This window comes from Mobula birostris, chromosome 4 (assembly GCF_030028105.1).
Source record: "Mobula birostris isolate sMobBir1 chromosome 4, sMobBir1.hap1, whole genome shotgun sequence".
Lineage (NCBI taxonomy): Eukaryota > Metazoa > Chordata > Chondrichthyes > Myliobatiformes > Myliobatidae > Mobula > Mobula birostris.
This window is the reverse complement of record NC_092373.1, coordinates 76,745,282-76,759,322: the sequence shown is the minus strand read 5'-3', so window position 1 is coordinate 76,759,322 and position 14,041 is coordinate 76,745,282. Positions and strand designations below refer to the sequence as shown.

The window sequence follows — 14,041 nt, the reverse complement described above, 5'->3', positions numbered from 1 at the left end:
GCTGCATAAATACCTCCAGAGACCAGGGCATGGCTGCTGGATTGTTCTTGTCCTTACTCCTTGTATCCCTTCCCCTGCCTTCTGTTTCCTCACCTGAAGCCCTGCCTTGTTTTGCCGGTAACTCTCGCCTCACCTCACCTGTAGTCTTGTCTTGGAGCCACCCTGTACCTAGCTCCCTTCCTGTCCCTTGCCTCCGCCAGGTAAGCCAGGCCGTATTGCCATTACCTGGGGTTGGTTCTGTCCCTTCCTGTCCCTTGTCTCCGCCAGGTAAGCCAGGCCATATTGCCGTTACCCTGTGGTTGGTTCTGTCTCTTCCTGTCCTTTGCCTCCGTCGGGTGGAGATCCGCGTCCTGCCCAGATGATCCGCACCCTGCCCAAGTGTACCGCACCTTGCCCAGGAGGAGCTTCAAGACCCAAACCTCGAGCCGCACCTCAAGCCTCAAATCTCTAGCCAAGCCTCGCCTCAAGTCTCCAGCCTCCAACCTCACCTCGTCTCCAGCCTCGCCTCAAGTCCCCAAGCCTCCAGCCTCGCCTCGAGCCAAGCTTCAAGGCCCCAAGCCTCAAGACTCGCCCCAAGCCAAGCTTCAAGACCCCAATCCTCAAGCCTCGCCTTAAGTCTCTAGTCTCAAGCCTCGTCCTGCCTGCCAGCCAAGACTTGTCCTTGCCTAGTTCTGGGGTCCGAGCCAGAGGCAAGACCCAGGTTCTGGGTCCTTGTATAGTCTCTGGCTCGGAGTCCAAGCCCGGGCTCCTAGCTCTCTTGTGCAGTCCTGTTCCGGGTTCCCGGTTTTCATGTCCATGTCCTAGCCCTCACCCTGTATCCTAGTCCTGTCCCAGGTACTTCAGTGTCTGTGTCTTGCACTTGGGTCTGTTCCCAGCCACCACCTTATGACATAACTGTAGAAACCCTTTGGATTTATTTTCACCTTACTTGCCAAAGCAACCTCATATCTTCTTTTAGCTTTTCTAATCTCTTTCTTAAGATTCTTTTTACATTCTTTATATTCCCCAAGCACCTCATTAACTCCATGCTTCCTATATTTATTGTAGATCTCTCTCTTTTTCTGAACCAAGTTTCCAATATCCCTTGAAAACCTTGGCTCTCTCAAACTTTTAACCTTTCTTTTCAACCTAACAGGAACATAAAGATTCTGTACCCTCAAAATTTCACCTTTAAATAACCTCCATTTCTCTATTACATACTTTCCATAAAACAAATTGTCACAATCCACTCCTTCTAAATCCTTTCACATCTCCTCAAAGTTAGCTTTTCTCCAATCAAAAATCTCAACCCTCGGTCCAGTCCTATCCTTCTCCATAATTATATTGAATCCAATGGCATTGTGGTCACTGGACCCGAAGTGCTCCCCAACACAAACCTTTGTCACCGGATCTATCTTATTCCCTAACAGGAGATCCAACACTGTCCCTTCTCTACTTGGTACCTTTATGTATTGCTGCAAAAAACTATCCTGCACACATTTTACAAACTCCAAACCATCCAGCCCTTTTACAGAGTTGGCTTTCCAGTCTATGTGTGGAAAATTAAAATCTCCAACAATTACAACCTTGTGCTTATTACAAATATCTGCTATCTCCTTACAAATTTGCTCCTCCAATTCTCACTCCCCATTAATTGGTCTATCATACACCCCTATAAGCATTACTACACCCTTCCCATTCCTCAATTCCACCCAAACAGTCCCCCTAGACAAGCCCTCTAATCTACCCTGCCAAAGCACCGCTGTAATATTTTCTCTGACAAGCAATGCAACATGTCCCCCGCTTGACCCTCCGATTCTATTACACCTGAAGCCACGAAATCTAGGAATATTTAGTTGCCAATCACACCTCTCCTGCAACCATGTTTCACTAATAGCTACAACATCATATTTCCAGGTATCAATCCATGCTCTAAGCTCATCCACCTTTCTTACAATGCTCCTAGCATTAAAATAGATGCATTTCAGAAACTCTCCACCTCCCACGCTCTGTTGATCCCTAATGGTGCAAACATCTTTATTATCTTTTTCTTCCTTCTCCCCTACATCTTTGCTCTGAGTGTTCCCCTTCTCTGTTACCTGCTTATCCTCCCTCACACATTGTCTACTAGCTTTCTCTATTTGTGAACTAACCTCCTCTCTCCTAGTCACTTCAATTTGATTCCCACCCTCCAAACATTCTAGTTTAAAGTCTCCCCAGTAGCCTTCGCACATCTCCCCGCCAGAATATTGGTCCCCCTAGGGTTCAAGTGCAACCTGCCCTTTTGTACAGGTCCCCCTAGGGTTCAAGTGCAACCTGCTCTTTTGTACAGGCCCCAAAAGAGGTCCCAATGGTCCAAAAACTAGAATCCCTGCCCCCTGCTCCAATCTCTCAGCCATGCATTTATCCTCCACCTCATTCCATTCCTAATCTCACTGTCGCATGGCACAGACGGTAATCCTGAGATTACTACCTTTGCGGTCCTTCTTCTCAACTCCCTTCCTAACTCCCTATATTCTCCTTTCAGGACTTCTTCCCTTTTCCTACCTATGTCATTGGTACCTATATGTACCACGACCTCTGGCTCCTCACCCTCCCACTTCAGGATATCTTGGATGCAATCAGAAACATCCTGGACCCTGGCACCAGGGAAGCAAACTACCATCCGGGTCTCCTGACTGCGTCCACAGTATCGCCTATCTGACCCCCTAACTATCGAGTCCCCTATTACCACTGCCTTCCTCTTCCTTTCCCTACCCTTCTGAGCTACAGGACCGGACTCTGGGCCGGAGGCACAGCCACTGTTGCTTCCCCCAGGTAGGCTGTGCAGTAGTCTTAGGCACATGTAAATAAAAATCTGTGAAGTGAAGATGCTTTTGAAGATAATGAAATGAAAAGCTTCTAAATATCAAAAGCTTATTATAAAGAGCTGTAGCAGTAAAAATCTAACTCAAATCAATATTTGGTGTGACCACTCTTGGCCTTTAAAACTGCATCAATTCTCTTAGGTATGCCGTTGTGCAGTTTTATATATAAAAAATAACTGGTAGGTTGTACCAGGTATGTTTGAGAACTTGCCACAGTTCAACTGTAAAAAATGTAATATGTGCAGCATCTGCAGGCTTTTGATCTCTTTCATGTCACTGAGTCAATTTAAAATAATATCTCCAACTGGCTTCCTCTATTCAGAGACTGCTGTTGGAATGTGTAAACTTTAAACATTCAGAGAAGATGATAGCTACAGTAACTTCATTTATCAAACAAACAATGTGCGTCATCTTCATTGTGCCAATGAGAACAGCCACATACTGAGGAACGGGACACATAAAATTTAACTTCAACATTTGACACTAATTATGTAAAGGAGGCAGAGTGAAGGAAATAGAAAGTTGGTCAATGAAGTCGGTAAACCAATATCAAAATTGCTATAATTAATATCAGTGAAAAGTATAAAAGCCTTCAGTGAAATTAAAATGACTTTCAAAACTGTAAATCGCTTAAATGATTTCCTTGTAAAAAGTGATTCTACTTAGAAATGATTGCTGCCAAATTTGTTTGATAAAAGTTGAATTACTTGAATGGAACAGTATGCTTGTTTACCTGAGGTTTCAGATTGATCCGTTCGGTCTGATGGAATCATTTCTTCAGTTAGCGACAGAAGTACAAGGAAAGAAAGGAACTTTGCTGAGTTCCTCCAGCATTTTGTGTGTGTTGCTCCATAAAGCAAGGAGACCCCTTTCTCCCTTACACCACCCAATCACTATTGGTTCGAATTATTTTTCCTCCTCTGGGCCTTCATCTTCAGTCCCACGTTGAGGCATCTGAATATCCCTTCTTTACTAACATTGAACTAATTATTGCATGGCTCCATCCTTTGAGTATAATAACTGCCTCTGCGTCTCCCACAACTTTAGAAGTAATTTCCACTTTATCATATTCTGTGTGAAAACATGTTTTCTGTCCCCTTGATTATAAATCTTTTAGTTCTGGTTCACTTGATTTGAAAATGATAGCATGAGTCAGCTGGTAGAATGTAGTGATGGCATACCCAGAATAAGCTGAAAAAAAAACAAGCATTTGAATGCTTTATCTTCCTGAAAGCTGCAAAAGACTAGCAGAACCAGTAGCTATTTTGAAAAATCAAATCTTAGCATATTTTTAGGGAATTTCCAAGGCAGTGGTTTCCCACTGAAAATCCCATTCCCTCTCTCCATCTAATGATGCGAGCAGTCCAGTGTATATGCATATTATGTTTGGAAATGTAATAAATAATTCAGCAAGCAATGTGTTTAGAACATAGAACTTAGAACATAGAATAGTACAGCACAGCACAGGCCCTTCGGCCCACAATGTTGTGCCAACCCTTAAACCCTGACTCCCATATAACTCCCCACCTTAAATTCCTCCATAAATATTGGCACATGTCAATGGTTTTGCTAAATGATATACTCCTAGGAGAAAGAGACAAGGAAACTATTAATAGCCTGAGGTCTCTGATGCAATACTACAGAAAACAGCTGCAAATTTAGCAACAAGAACTCAAAATCCTTTTTTAATCAGGGATTCAAATCATCTTAGGTACAATTTTTGATGAATATCCTTGCAGACTTAAAAATTAATGTTATTAAGAAGTAGTCTAGCAAAGAATATTTAGAGTTGACAGCTTGTAGTTGATCATCAGTGTGATGGAATTTAAAATTCAGTGTTTCTATATTAAGACGTTAAAGATATCACGAGTGCTTGCTTGCAATCTGTTTTCCTTCAGCGAAACTGGTGTGATCAGATAGATTCCCTTTCTTTTTATGCAACATGAATCATCATGTCTGGATATTTCCGGGCCATTTCAATGCATAAAAAGTTCTTGAATTTCCCACATACTAAAAGCACAATGAATGTCTTCACAGCTCACATGAGTTCAGTTTTCATGCATCTAATACATCACAGTTGATGCTAATATTTGTATTTAGTTTCACTAGCATGCAGATTCTATTTTTAGAGCACTGAAAACTCAGGTGTAATTCAGTTTGCAAAGAAAAACCTCAGTCATCTTGTGATATATTTAGTTCCAGCTGTTTACTCTGTTTGCAGTGAATTTTAGATTGGTCACATGGCACTAGTTGTGTGTCAGAGCCTTGTATTGTCTTTTAAAATCAATTACAAAGACACTGATGGAAGTTTAATAGATGCACAGACAATACTGGGCAAAAGCATTTCAGTATTCTTGATCAGTTGGTGATTTTATCACAGAACATTAGAATCAGAATCAGGTTTCATCTCACAGGCATATGTCAAGGAATTTATTGTTTTGCAGCAGCAGTACATTGCAATACATAATAATAAAAAGCTTTACATTACAGTAAGTACATATATTAAAAAATTAGAGCAAAATAAAGGAAAAAAAATACTGAGGTAGTGTTCATGCTTCATTGTCCATTCAAAAAATTCAGAAATGTGAAATACTTAAAAACAAATCAATTACTTTTATGATGTTAAACATAGACCAAATTAAACGAGGTAAATACATGGGTAAATATTATGAGGATAGTAAATAACTGTAAGTCAGTCAAGTCAAATACAATTTAAGATTTTCTTGCACAAATAGTAGAGGAAAGGGTCATTTCAATGCATAGTACAATGTCATTATGCAGTTTGATAAACTTTAGCCCATTCTTCTGTGTGTATGATACATACATAAACAAAGACCCCAAAATGATACTATTGGACTCAACAGGTATTCAAGTATACTCTCAGTGGAGTGACCTCTTGATGAGGTAACTCCTGTACATAATAAAGTTGTTACTGAGTGGCTGTTCCTGGTCTTCTCCTGCTGTCGCCCATCCACTTCAAGGTTCAATGTATTGTGCATTCAGAGATGTTCTTCTGAACACCACTGTCGTACATAGTTATTTGGGTTACTGTTGCCTCTCTGTCAGCTTGAAACCAGACTGGCCATTCTCCTCTGAACTCTCTCACTAACAAGGCAGTTTCAACCACGGAACTGCGGCTCACTGGATGCTTATTTTTGGTTTTTGCACCATTCTCTGTAACCTCCAGAGATTGTTGTGCATGTAAGTCACAGGAGATCAGCAGTTCCTGAAATACTCAAACCACCCCACGTGTCGCCAACAATCATTCCACGGTCTAAGATCACATTTATTCCTCATTCTAATGTTTGGTCTGAATAACAACTAAACTTCTTGACCATGTCTGCATACTTTTAAGCATTGAGTCATTGTCACATGATTGGCTAGATAGATATTTGCATTAACAAGCAGATGTATTGGTGTACCTAATAAAGTGGCCACTGAGTATATACTGGCAGGAGCTGCAAATGGCTATCATTTCACTTGACTAAGAAGTACTCTCTGCAGCTGTTTGTTTCAGTGAAAATGCATTGACATCTGCAATGTAGTTTATTTGGCATTTCAGTCAATTCAAATCCAGACCTAATTTCATTGTTTGCTATCAAGCACTCAGCTTACGACTCAAAGGTTAAACGTGAACAGTATCTGTAGTGTATTAACTTGAACAGCCACACTCAGCATGCTTTGCATGAAAGGAACAAAAAGAACTTTAATGGAACAAGATATCTAGTCACATGGGAAGATTCCCAACATCAAGTTTGCTTTATGATTAACTGATCATGGTGCACAAACGTGGTGGTTTCATCTCAGTCCTGCTCCCCTGACTTAGAACATTTGGTAGTCAAGTGTCACCTACTTTATCTGCTGAAGGAGTTTTCTGCCGTCATCCTAGATGCAGTGTACATTTTACCATCGGCAAACGTCAGGCTGGCACTACAGAAGTTGAGTGAAGGAATCACCAGTCATGAAACAATGCATCCTGATGCCTTTCCGATCACTGCGGCTCCTGTGGTCTTCTCAAGTGTGCCAGATTGGCTGGTTGAGTGGTGCCGCAACAACAAGCTTGCACACAACATCAGCAAGGTGAAGGAATTCATTGTGGGCTTCAGGATGGGAGAGTCAGGAGGATATGTACTAGCCCTCCTCGAGGGGTCAGCACTAAAAAAGGTGGACAGCTTGAAGTTCTTGAGCGTCAACATCTCTGAAGATCTATCCTGAGCCCAGCACGTTGATGCAGTTCTGAAGAAGGCATGCCATTTGCCTATATTTCATCAAGTGTTTGAGAAGATTTCTTATGTCAGCAAAGATTCTAAAAATTCCTACAGATGTACCTTGGAGAGCATTCTGACTTCTTGCATTACCATCTGGTATAGAGGGGCCAATGTAGAAGATCAGAAATATACTACAGACTGTTGTAAACTCATTTAGCTCCATCAGTGTTTCTAGCCTTGTAACCATCAAGGACATATTCAACAGGCAATGCTTGAAGAAGGTGGCATCCATCATTAAGGACCCTCACCATTCAGGGTATGCCCTCTTCTTGCTAGCATCAAGGAGGAGGTACAATAGCTTGAAGACACATACTTGACTTTTTAGGAACAGCTTTCTCCTCTGCCATGGGGTTTCTGAACAATCCATGAACCCATGAATGCTACCTTACTCTTTACTCTCTTATTGCACTATTTGTTTGTTATTTTATATTCTTATTGTGACTTACATTTCTTACTGTACATCATTGCACTGTACAGCTGCTGTAAATACGTCCATGATAAAAAAACCCAATTCTGATTCTGATGTGCTTATGAAATGGCAATTATCTACAACACAGGAGATGACCTTCACTGGAGAGTGAAAGATTCCTTAGTACAAAGATCTTCCTTTATCATTGACGCTTTGCAAAATTGCAGAAGCATTTGACAGAATAATCTCAAATGCAGTCATTTCTCAGATGCAATCTCTTCTCACCTGGGGCAGTCCTTTATGTGGCCCTTTCTTTGAAATAATACAAACAAACTACTCTATTAATTTTAACAGTGCTGATACATTGCATTTCCTTGCCTCATGTGGCAATAGTTGGAAAGAATATTTGGATAGCAAAAGCACATGTGGGATTAGTTTGAGAGCAAAAGCAATTTTCCGATGTACTTGCAAATAATATATAGTAGAATTCTTTGTTAATGCTTCAGTTACTGTCAGTTGATGTTTATTAGTGTAAAAGTACAGGATTGCACCTGTGACCAATGGCGACATCCTGTAGGAAACTCACAAAACAACTTCCGCTTCTTTTTCTTCTTCTTCTTTTAAATATGCATCTTCTCCTGAACTGCGACTAATTGCAGCCTGTAATCTCCATTTTGTTTATGTATTATTGGGCCAACTGAGTGAGCTGGTGTTTTTGCTATCTCTTGGGGAATTCAGCGAAGTTGAGAGTGGAGTGTGCAGGCGTCGTATCTTAATGGCAGAATACGAACCAATGATCGAATCCATGACTCCTTGCCTAATAAAGCATCAAGCAAAATTAAAATTGATGAGGACAAGAGTGAAAGATGAGTGGGTGTTCAGCACTGATTAAAGTGTCATGCCAGATTGATAGCAACAAGGATGAGGTTGGAAGACAAGCAGATATTCAGCGCTGTGAGCCTATGTTTGACCAGACTCCCTCTCACTGTTGCCAGAGGAAGGTAAAGTTTCTGTCACATTGTTGGCATGGCTGATGGTTGTGGGACTTTTTTTTCAAGGGAATTTGTGATGTTCTATGTCTTCAGCGCTGAATGTGTGATTTGGTGTTCGATGTCTTCAACGCTGAATATGCTCTGTGGATGTGGACTAACTTTTGGAGGACTCTGTGGTTCATATTCCATGGGGTTTCTGGTTACTGTTTTTTTTTTGCTATTCGCATGATTTGATAGAGGTGCTTCTGCACACAAACAGCTCTGTGGCTGAGGCCTGCAGTCGTGGACAGAATGCTAGAGAACTGACTCAGTGGCTGTCACTCCTGGACTGTTTTGAAGACTCTGTTTGGTGATTAATCTTCTGCATGTTATTTGCTCACTTTTTGCTGTTAGTGCAATTTGTTCTCCTCTTGGGCATTGGATGTTTGATGTTTTTTTAGAAATAGATTTCATGTTGTTTCTTTGTTTTGTGGCTGCCTGAGAGAGGGCGAAACTTAAGGTTGTATACTGTACACATACTTCAATATTGAATGTATATTGAATCTTTGAAAGCCCCTGATAATTCTGTAAACAATGTCTTGGCCACTTTTATTTTGACCAAAACAATCCAAACTTCTTTTGCTTTCCACTGTTTACAACTTGAATCAAGAGAGGAACCATCTCCACATCAATATGGGTTTCAACGGCTGTCACAAACTTCATGTGCAGCCAGGAATCAACTAAAAGAGCTCATACTGCCCAGTTTATTATATTTTCAGCAGCATATATTTTTACAATAAGTATTTTGCTTTTCATTTCTCTGAGATTAAGACATTTTCTACAAATAAATTATTTTTTTCCTTGTGCTGATATCAGCCCCTGATGTAATTGATATGGTGGATGTTTGTAAAGGATCCATTGACAATGAATTGAAAGATGTGAATAGTAAATAAATATACGACATCTTTCATTGACTATTTTGCTCTTTATAAAAATAACCTAGAAGTTGGGCAATGTTTCTGGCTTATTGTTAAACCAGGTCTTACTAAAATATGTACTTTTTTAAAACTGTATTTTTCTCCACACCCCTCAATGTGTCATGCTTTTTTCCACTTCTTGACAGGAAATTCCCCTGACTGCTAATATATAAAAGGTTTCAGCCTCTCATTAGAGGCAAGAAAGGACTTCAGTTGAACAAGCACAGAGTAAACAGACAAAGCACTGTCTATTGAGGGTTTCACATGGTCAACAACATGCACCTGAAGATTGTTATGGTTCTGTTTATCTTCTGTGCTGTTTCAGTATATAGTAGATCATGTAAGTTTTTGTATTCTTTTCCAAAACTATAGTTTTAATATTGATATCTATGTAGACTAATGAGAATACCATCAGGAATGTTGCAAAAAATAATTGATTTCTCTCCCTGTCAGGAGTTTTGCTGTGCTATTGAATATACTGTAGCTAGCAAGGTGCAAAAACAGAACTGAAGTACAGACCAAAGCACCCAGAGAGCAATATATAATGTTAACTAGCTACTGAAAATGTGTAGTTCTGCTTATACTTAAGTAGCTAAAATAATTTTGGTCAACTCAGAAATGGAATGAAACTTTGAGATAGATGTAGAATATTAAAAACTTGTGAATAAAAGGCTTCATGCAGCAAGTGTGGATTTTCCATGAAGAGAGGACAAACGGTTTTTTTCAGATATTTTGGAATAGGTTGCTTTGATATATGTCACATGAGGTAATTTTGAAATGCCTGGGTTTTCATTTGAGTAAAACTGAAGGAAAACAATGCTTTTTATTTTCAGATCGAGGTCCTGGAAATGTCACCACAAATTGCTGCACACATGTGTCTCGAAAACGGATTTCATTCGAGATTACTCATTACAGGATACAGCCAGAATTGCTACCCTGTGTCAGTGCCATTATGTACGTAAGCTTTCTGTTTTATTTTCCTAGAAGTCTTTCTATCTTGTTTAAATCTGATTATTTGCTTTTGTTTTGTTTTAGCATTTACACAATATATATAAGCTTTCAGTCATTTTTATTTTCTAAAGCATCCAAAAATCAAATACTTAAATACTTTTTCAAAGACTTTTTTTCTCTGTATTTATTGTGTATTGTACTGATGCTGCTAATTAACAAATTTCACAGCATATGGTGATGATATTAAACCTAATTCTCATTCTGAAATGTTCCTTTTTGAAAAATCGGACAATGCTCTTGCCTAATGATTTTAAGTCAACTCATGATAAGTTATCTCTTAAACTGAATGCTGTGTAAAAAAATAAGGTTTAGTCAACATTTTAGTTAAAAAATAGTTAATTGCCAAACATCATTAACTCATTAGGATCTATTTTGCTGAAAAACATTACTTGTTGGAGGTTTGATTCATGTAATTTTAAATCCTTCGGCTATTTCAAATTTATTTTCCAGTCACTCATATTGAGCAATATGCACACTTCTCCCCTTTCAGATTTTACACTGTAGAGAAAGGACCACTCTGTGCTGATCCAAGAGCACCCTGGACAAAAAGGAAAAGAAATGAGGTTGAGTAAGTACAAAAGACAGCATAGCAAAGGGACGGGTCCTTCGGCTCACTATGTCTGTGATGAACTCAATGCCAAATTAAATTAAATCTCTTCTGCTTGCACATGATCCACATTGCTCCATCCTTGCACATTCATGTGCCTAACAAAACGCCCCTGCACTATCATATTTGCTTCCACTCCCAACCCTGGCAACCTCTTCCAGGCACCTACCAATCTCCATGTAAAAAGTCTTGTCCTGTGAATCTCCATCAAACCTTCCCCCTCTCACCTTAAATGTAGTTTCTGACATTTCTACCCTGAGAAAACTACTTCTACCCTGACCATCTGCCCTACCTATGCCTCTCATAATTTTATAAACTTCTATCAGGTCTCCTCTCAGCCTCTAAGAGTCCACAGAAAAGAACCCATTTGTCCAAGCCTTTCTTTACAGCTCATACACTCCAATTCAGACAGCATTCCCATAGACTCTTGCATCTTTTCCAAAGCCCTTGCATTCTTACTGTAATGAGGCAACCAAAACTGTATATAATGCTCCATGTGTGGCTTAACTGAAGTTTTATATTGCAGCAACATGATTACCAGTCTCTTGTACTCAATACTCTGACCATGAAGGAAAGCATCCATATTTCTTCTTTAACACCTTTTCTCCCTGCGTGGCTACTTTCAGCAAGCTATAGATGAACTCTATGCTCCCTCTGCATATTTTAATGCCATAACTGTGTACTTTCTCCTTACGTTTGACCTCTCAAAGTGCAACACCTTACACTTCCCTGGATTAAGCTCCATCTGCCATTTCTCTGTCAATAACTGCAACTGATCAATACCTTGCAATATCCTTAGACTACCTTCTTCACTGTCCACATCTCTACCAATCTTTGTGTTGTCTGCAAACTTACCAATGCACTTATCTATACTACATTATGATCTAAGTCATTGATATGTATCACAAACATTTAAGTAGTATTGATTATTTAGGGGGTATATTGAGTTAGAAGTGACTGATAAGAAGCTTTAAGAGTGTAACCTATACAGAAAAAATAAGATGCTGTATTTATACTTTATCACTTTACGTTTGTAGTTCATTTTACAATGTAAGAGGAAATTATGAGTTGCAGTTAAATTTGATAGAGGAAGCCATAATATCTAGCGTAAGTTCCAACTGAGCATTATAATATTTTAATCACAACATTATAATATTGTGTGATTCATTGGAAGTATTTTCTTGATCTCGAGGACAATTACAAAGAAATTTAATAATTAGTATTTGGTATCGTTCAATATGTAAATGCTATGGTTAAAATTTGTAGCAATTTTTTTTTACAATTTTTTGTCTTTTTTTAACAGTATCAGGATACAGAAAAACACGCAACAGTGAAGCTGGACAAATTACTATTGACCTTAAAAACTGAAAGAATATAATTATGATTTAATTAAAAAGATTTGTATGTGTTCATGTTGATGGTCTGTTCTGTAATTGTGTATTTATTGCTCTGTGTAGCATATTGTAATGTCATTTTAGCATTATATTTTTCTGTATATAAGATTGCAAATCTATATTTTACATTTTTGCAATAAAATTGCTTACTTAAACAGAGTCTTTTTGTATCCACTTATAAAGGAATAATGTCTTCAGTAATAGTCTTTTCAAATGGCTCCCAAGATTGTGTATTTGAGACCATTAGGATAATGATGTTTTCCCTCTGGGGTGTGACTTCATATCTATCTCAAATTATTCTCCTTCAGCCTTAATAATTCCATGTAATTTGATCTAGGGTAATCTCCATTCACTTCCTTAAGTACAGTAGGTTCCACAGCACAATTTACTTTACAAAGAGATTCTCATTATAACTGGTAAGAAGATTGTATTTGAGAAGGGTTTTATTTGATCAAAATATTTTAAGAATACAATAAATGTGATGGGAATATTTCCTTCGATTTTCAAACACAGAAGAACATGATTGATACCTACATCTGAAAAAGGGTATATTTGACCCTTTTTATCTGATCTAGCAAAACATTAATTACACTTTATGGCATTGTTATGCTACTCCAAGTACCTTCCAGGTACTTTTTGACCCTTATGAGGTCTCAGCCTCGAGCATCTTTCTAGCATACTCTTTACTACTTCTTTGAAATAATTATGTCCTTTTATATTTCTAGTCTCCAGGTTTCACAATATCATTTGCTTTATTTGGCTCTGTACCATCTCTTTTGCTAACATATCTTTCTACATGTATTCACCAGAAATGTGCACATTACTCTAAGTATGGCTTACCTGTGCACTGGAAAGTTTTAGCATGAACTTGCCTGCTCTTATGTTGTGTGGCTGAGTTTATAAAGACAAGAATCCTTATACCTTCTTATGGCCTTACCTAACCGCCCTGTAATCATCAGGAACTTCCGGGCTCATCCTCCAAGGTCTTCTTTTCCTCCACACTTCTCCATTTCCTATTATTATTCATGTCTGGTTTGTGTCACCTCATACTTCCTGGAGTTCAGTTTTGTTTGCCACTTCTGTTCCCGACTAACCAACCCTTTGACTGACGGTAGACTTCAAAAAGATGAATATCTTCAAAGATTCAAGATTTGAAGTACATTTATTATCAAAGTAGGTATGCTGTATACAAGCCTAAGATTCATCTTCCCACAGACAGCCACAAAGCAAAGAAAGAAAACCATGGAAACCCATTCAAAGAGAAACATCAAACCCCACACACAAAACAAAAAACAAATTGAGCAAAGGGCAAAAAACCACTAGCTTAAAACTCTTTACCTAATTGTCAAGGGCACTTACAATTTTGGCATCAGAGTTCTTTATAATAATGACACTAACATTACAGCTACGTCTATACCAGTAGCAAGCATTGTCAAAGACAATGGGCTCAGCCTGAATGCTACAGTTTTCTGCTCTTTTGCTATTAAACCTCAGGACCTCAGGCCGATATTTACTCTTTGCTTTATTAACTAAGAGTAGTTTTTAATTTAACTCGCCA

The 14,041-nt window shown here is 38.9% G+C and overlaps 1 protein-coding gene across 1 annotated transcript; it reads left to right on the top strand.

Moving 5' to 3' along the window:
* Positions 1 to 9,651: 9,651 nt before the first annotated feature.
* Positions 9,652 to 12,584, top strand: LOC140195963 (eotaxin-like). Its single transcript, XM_072254651.1, has 4 exons — positions 9,652 to 9,811; positions 10,305 to 10,425; positions 10,973 to 11,050; positions 12,393 to 12,584. Exons 1-4 carry the CDS (start codon positions 9,736 to 9,738, stop codon positions 12,421 to 12,423), a joined length of 306 nt encoding a protein of 101 aa, XP_072110752.1. The 5' UTR covers positions 9,652 to 9,735; the 3' UTR covers positions 12,424 to 12,584.
* Positions 12,585 to 14,041: the final 1,457 nt, after the last annotated feature.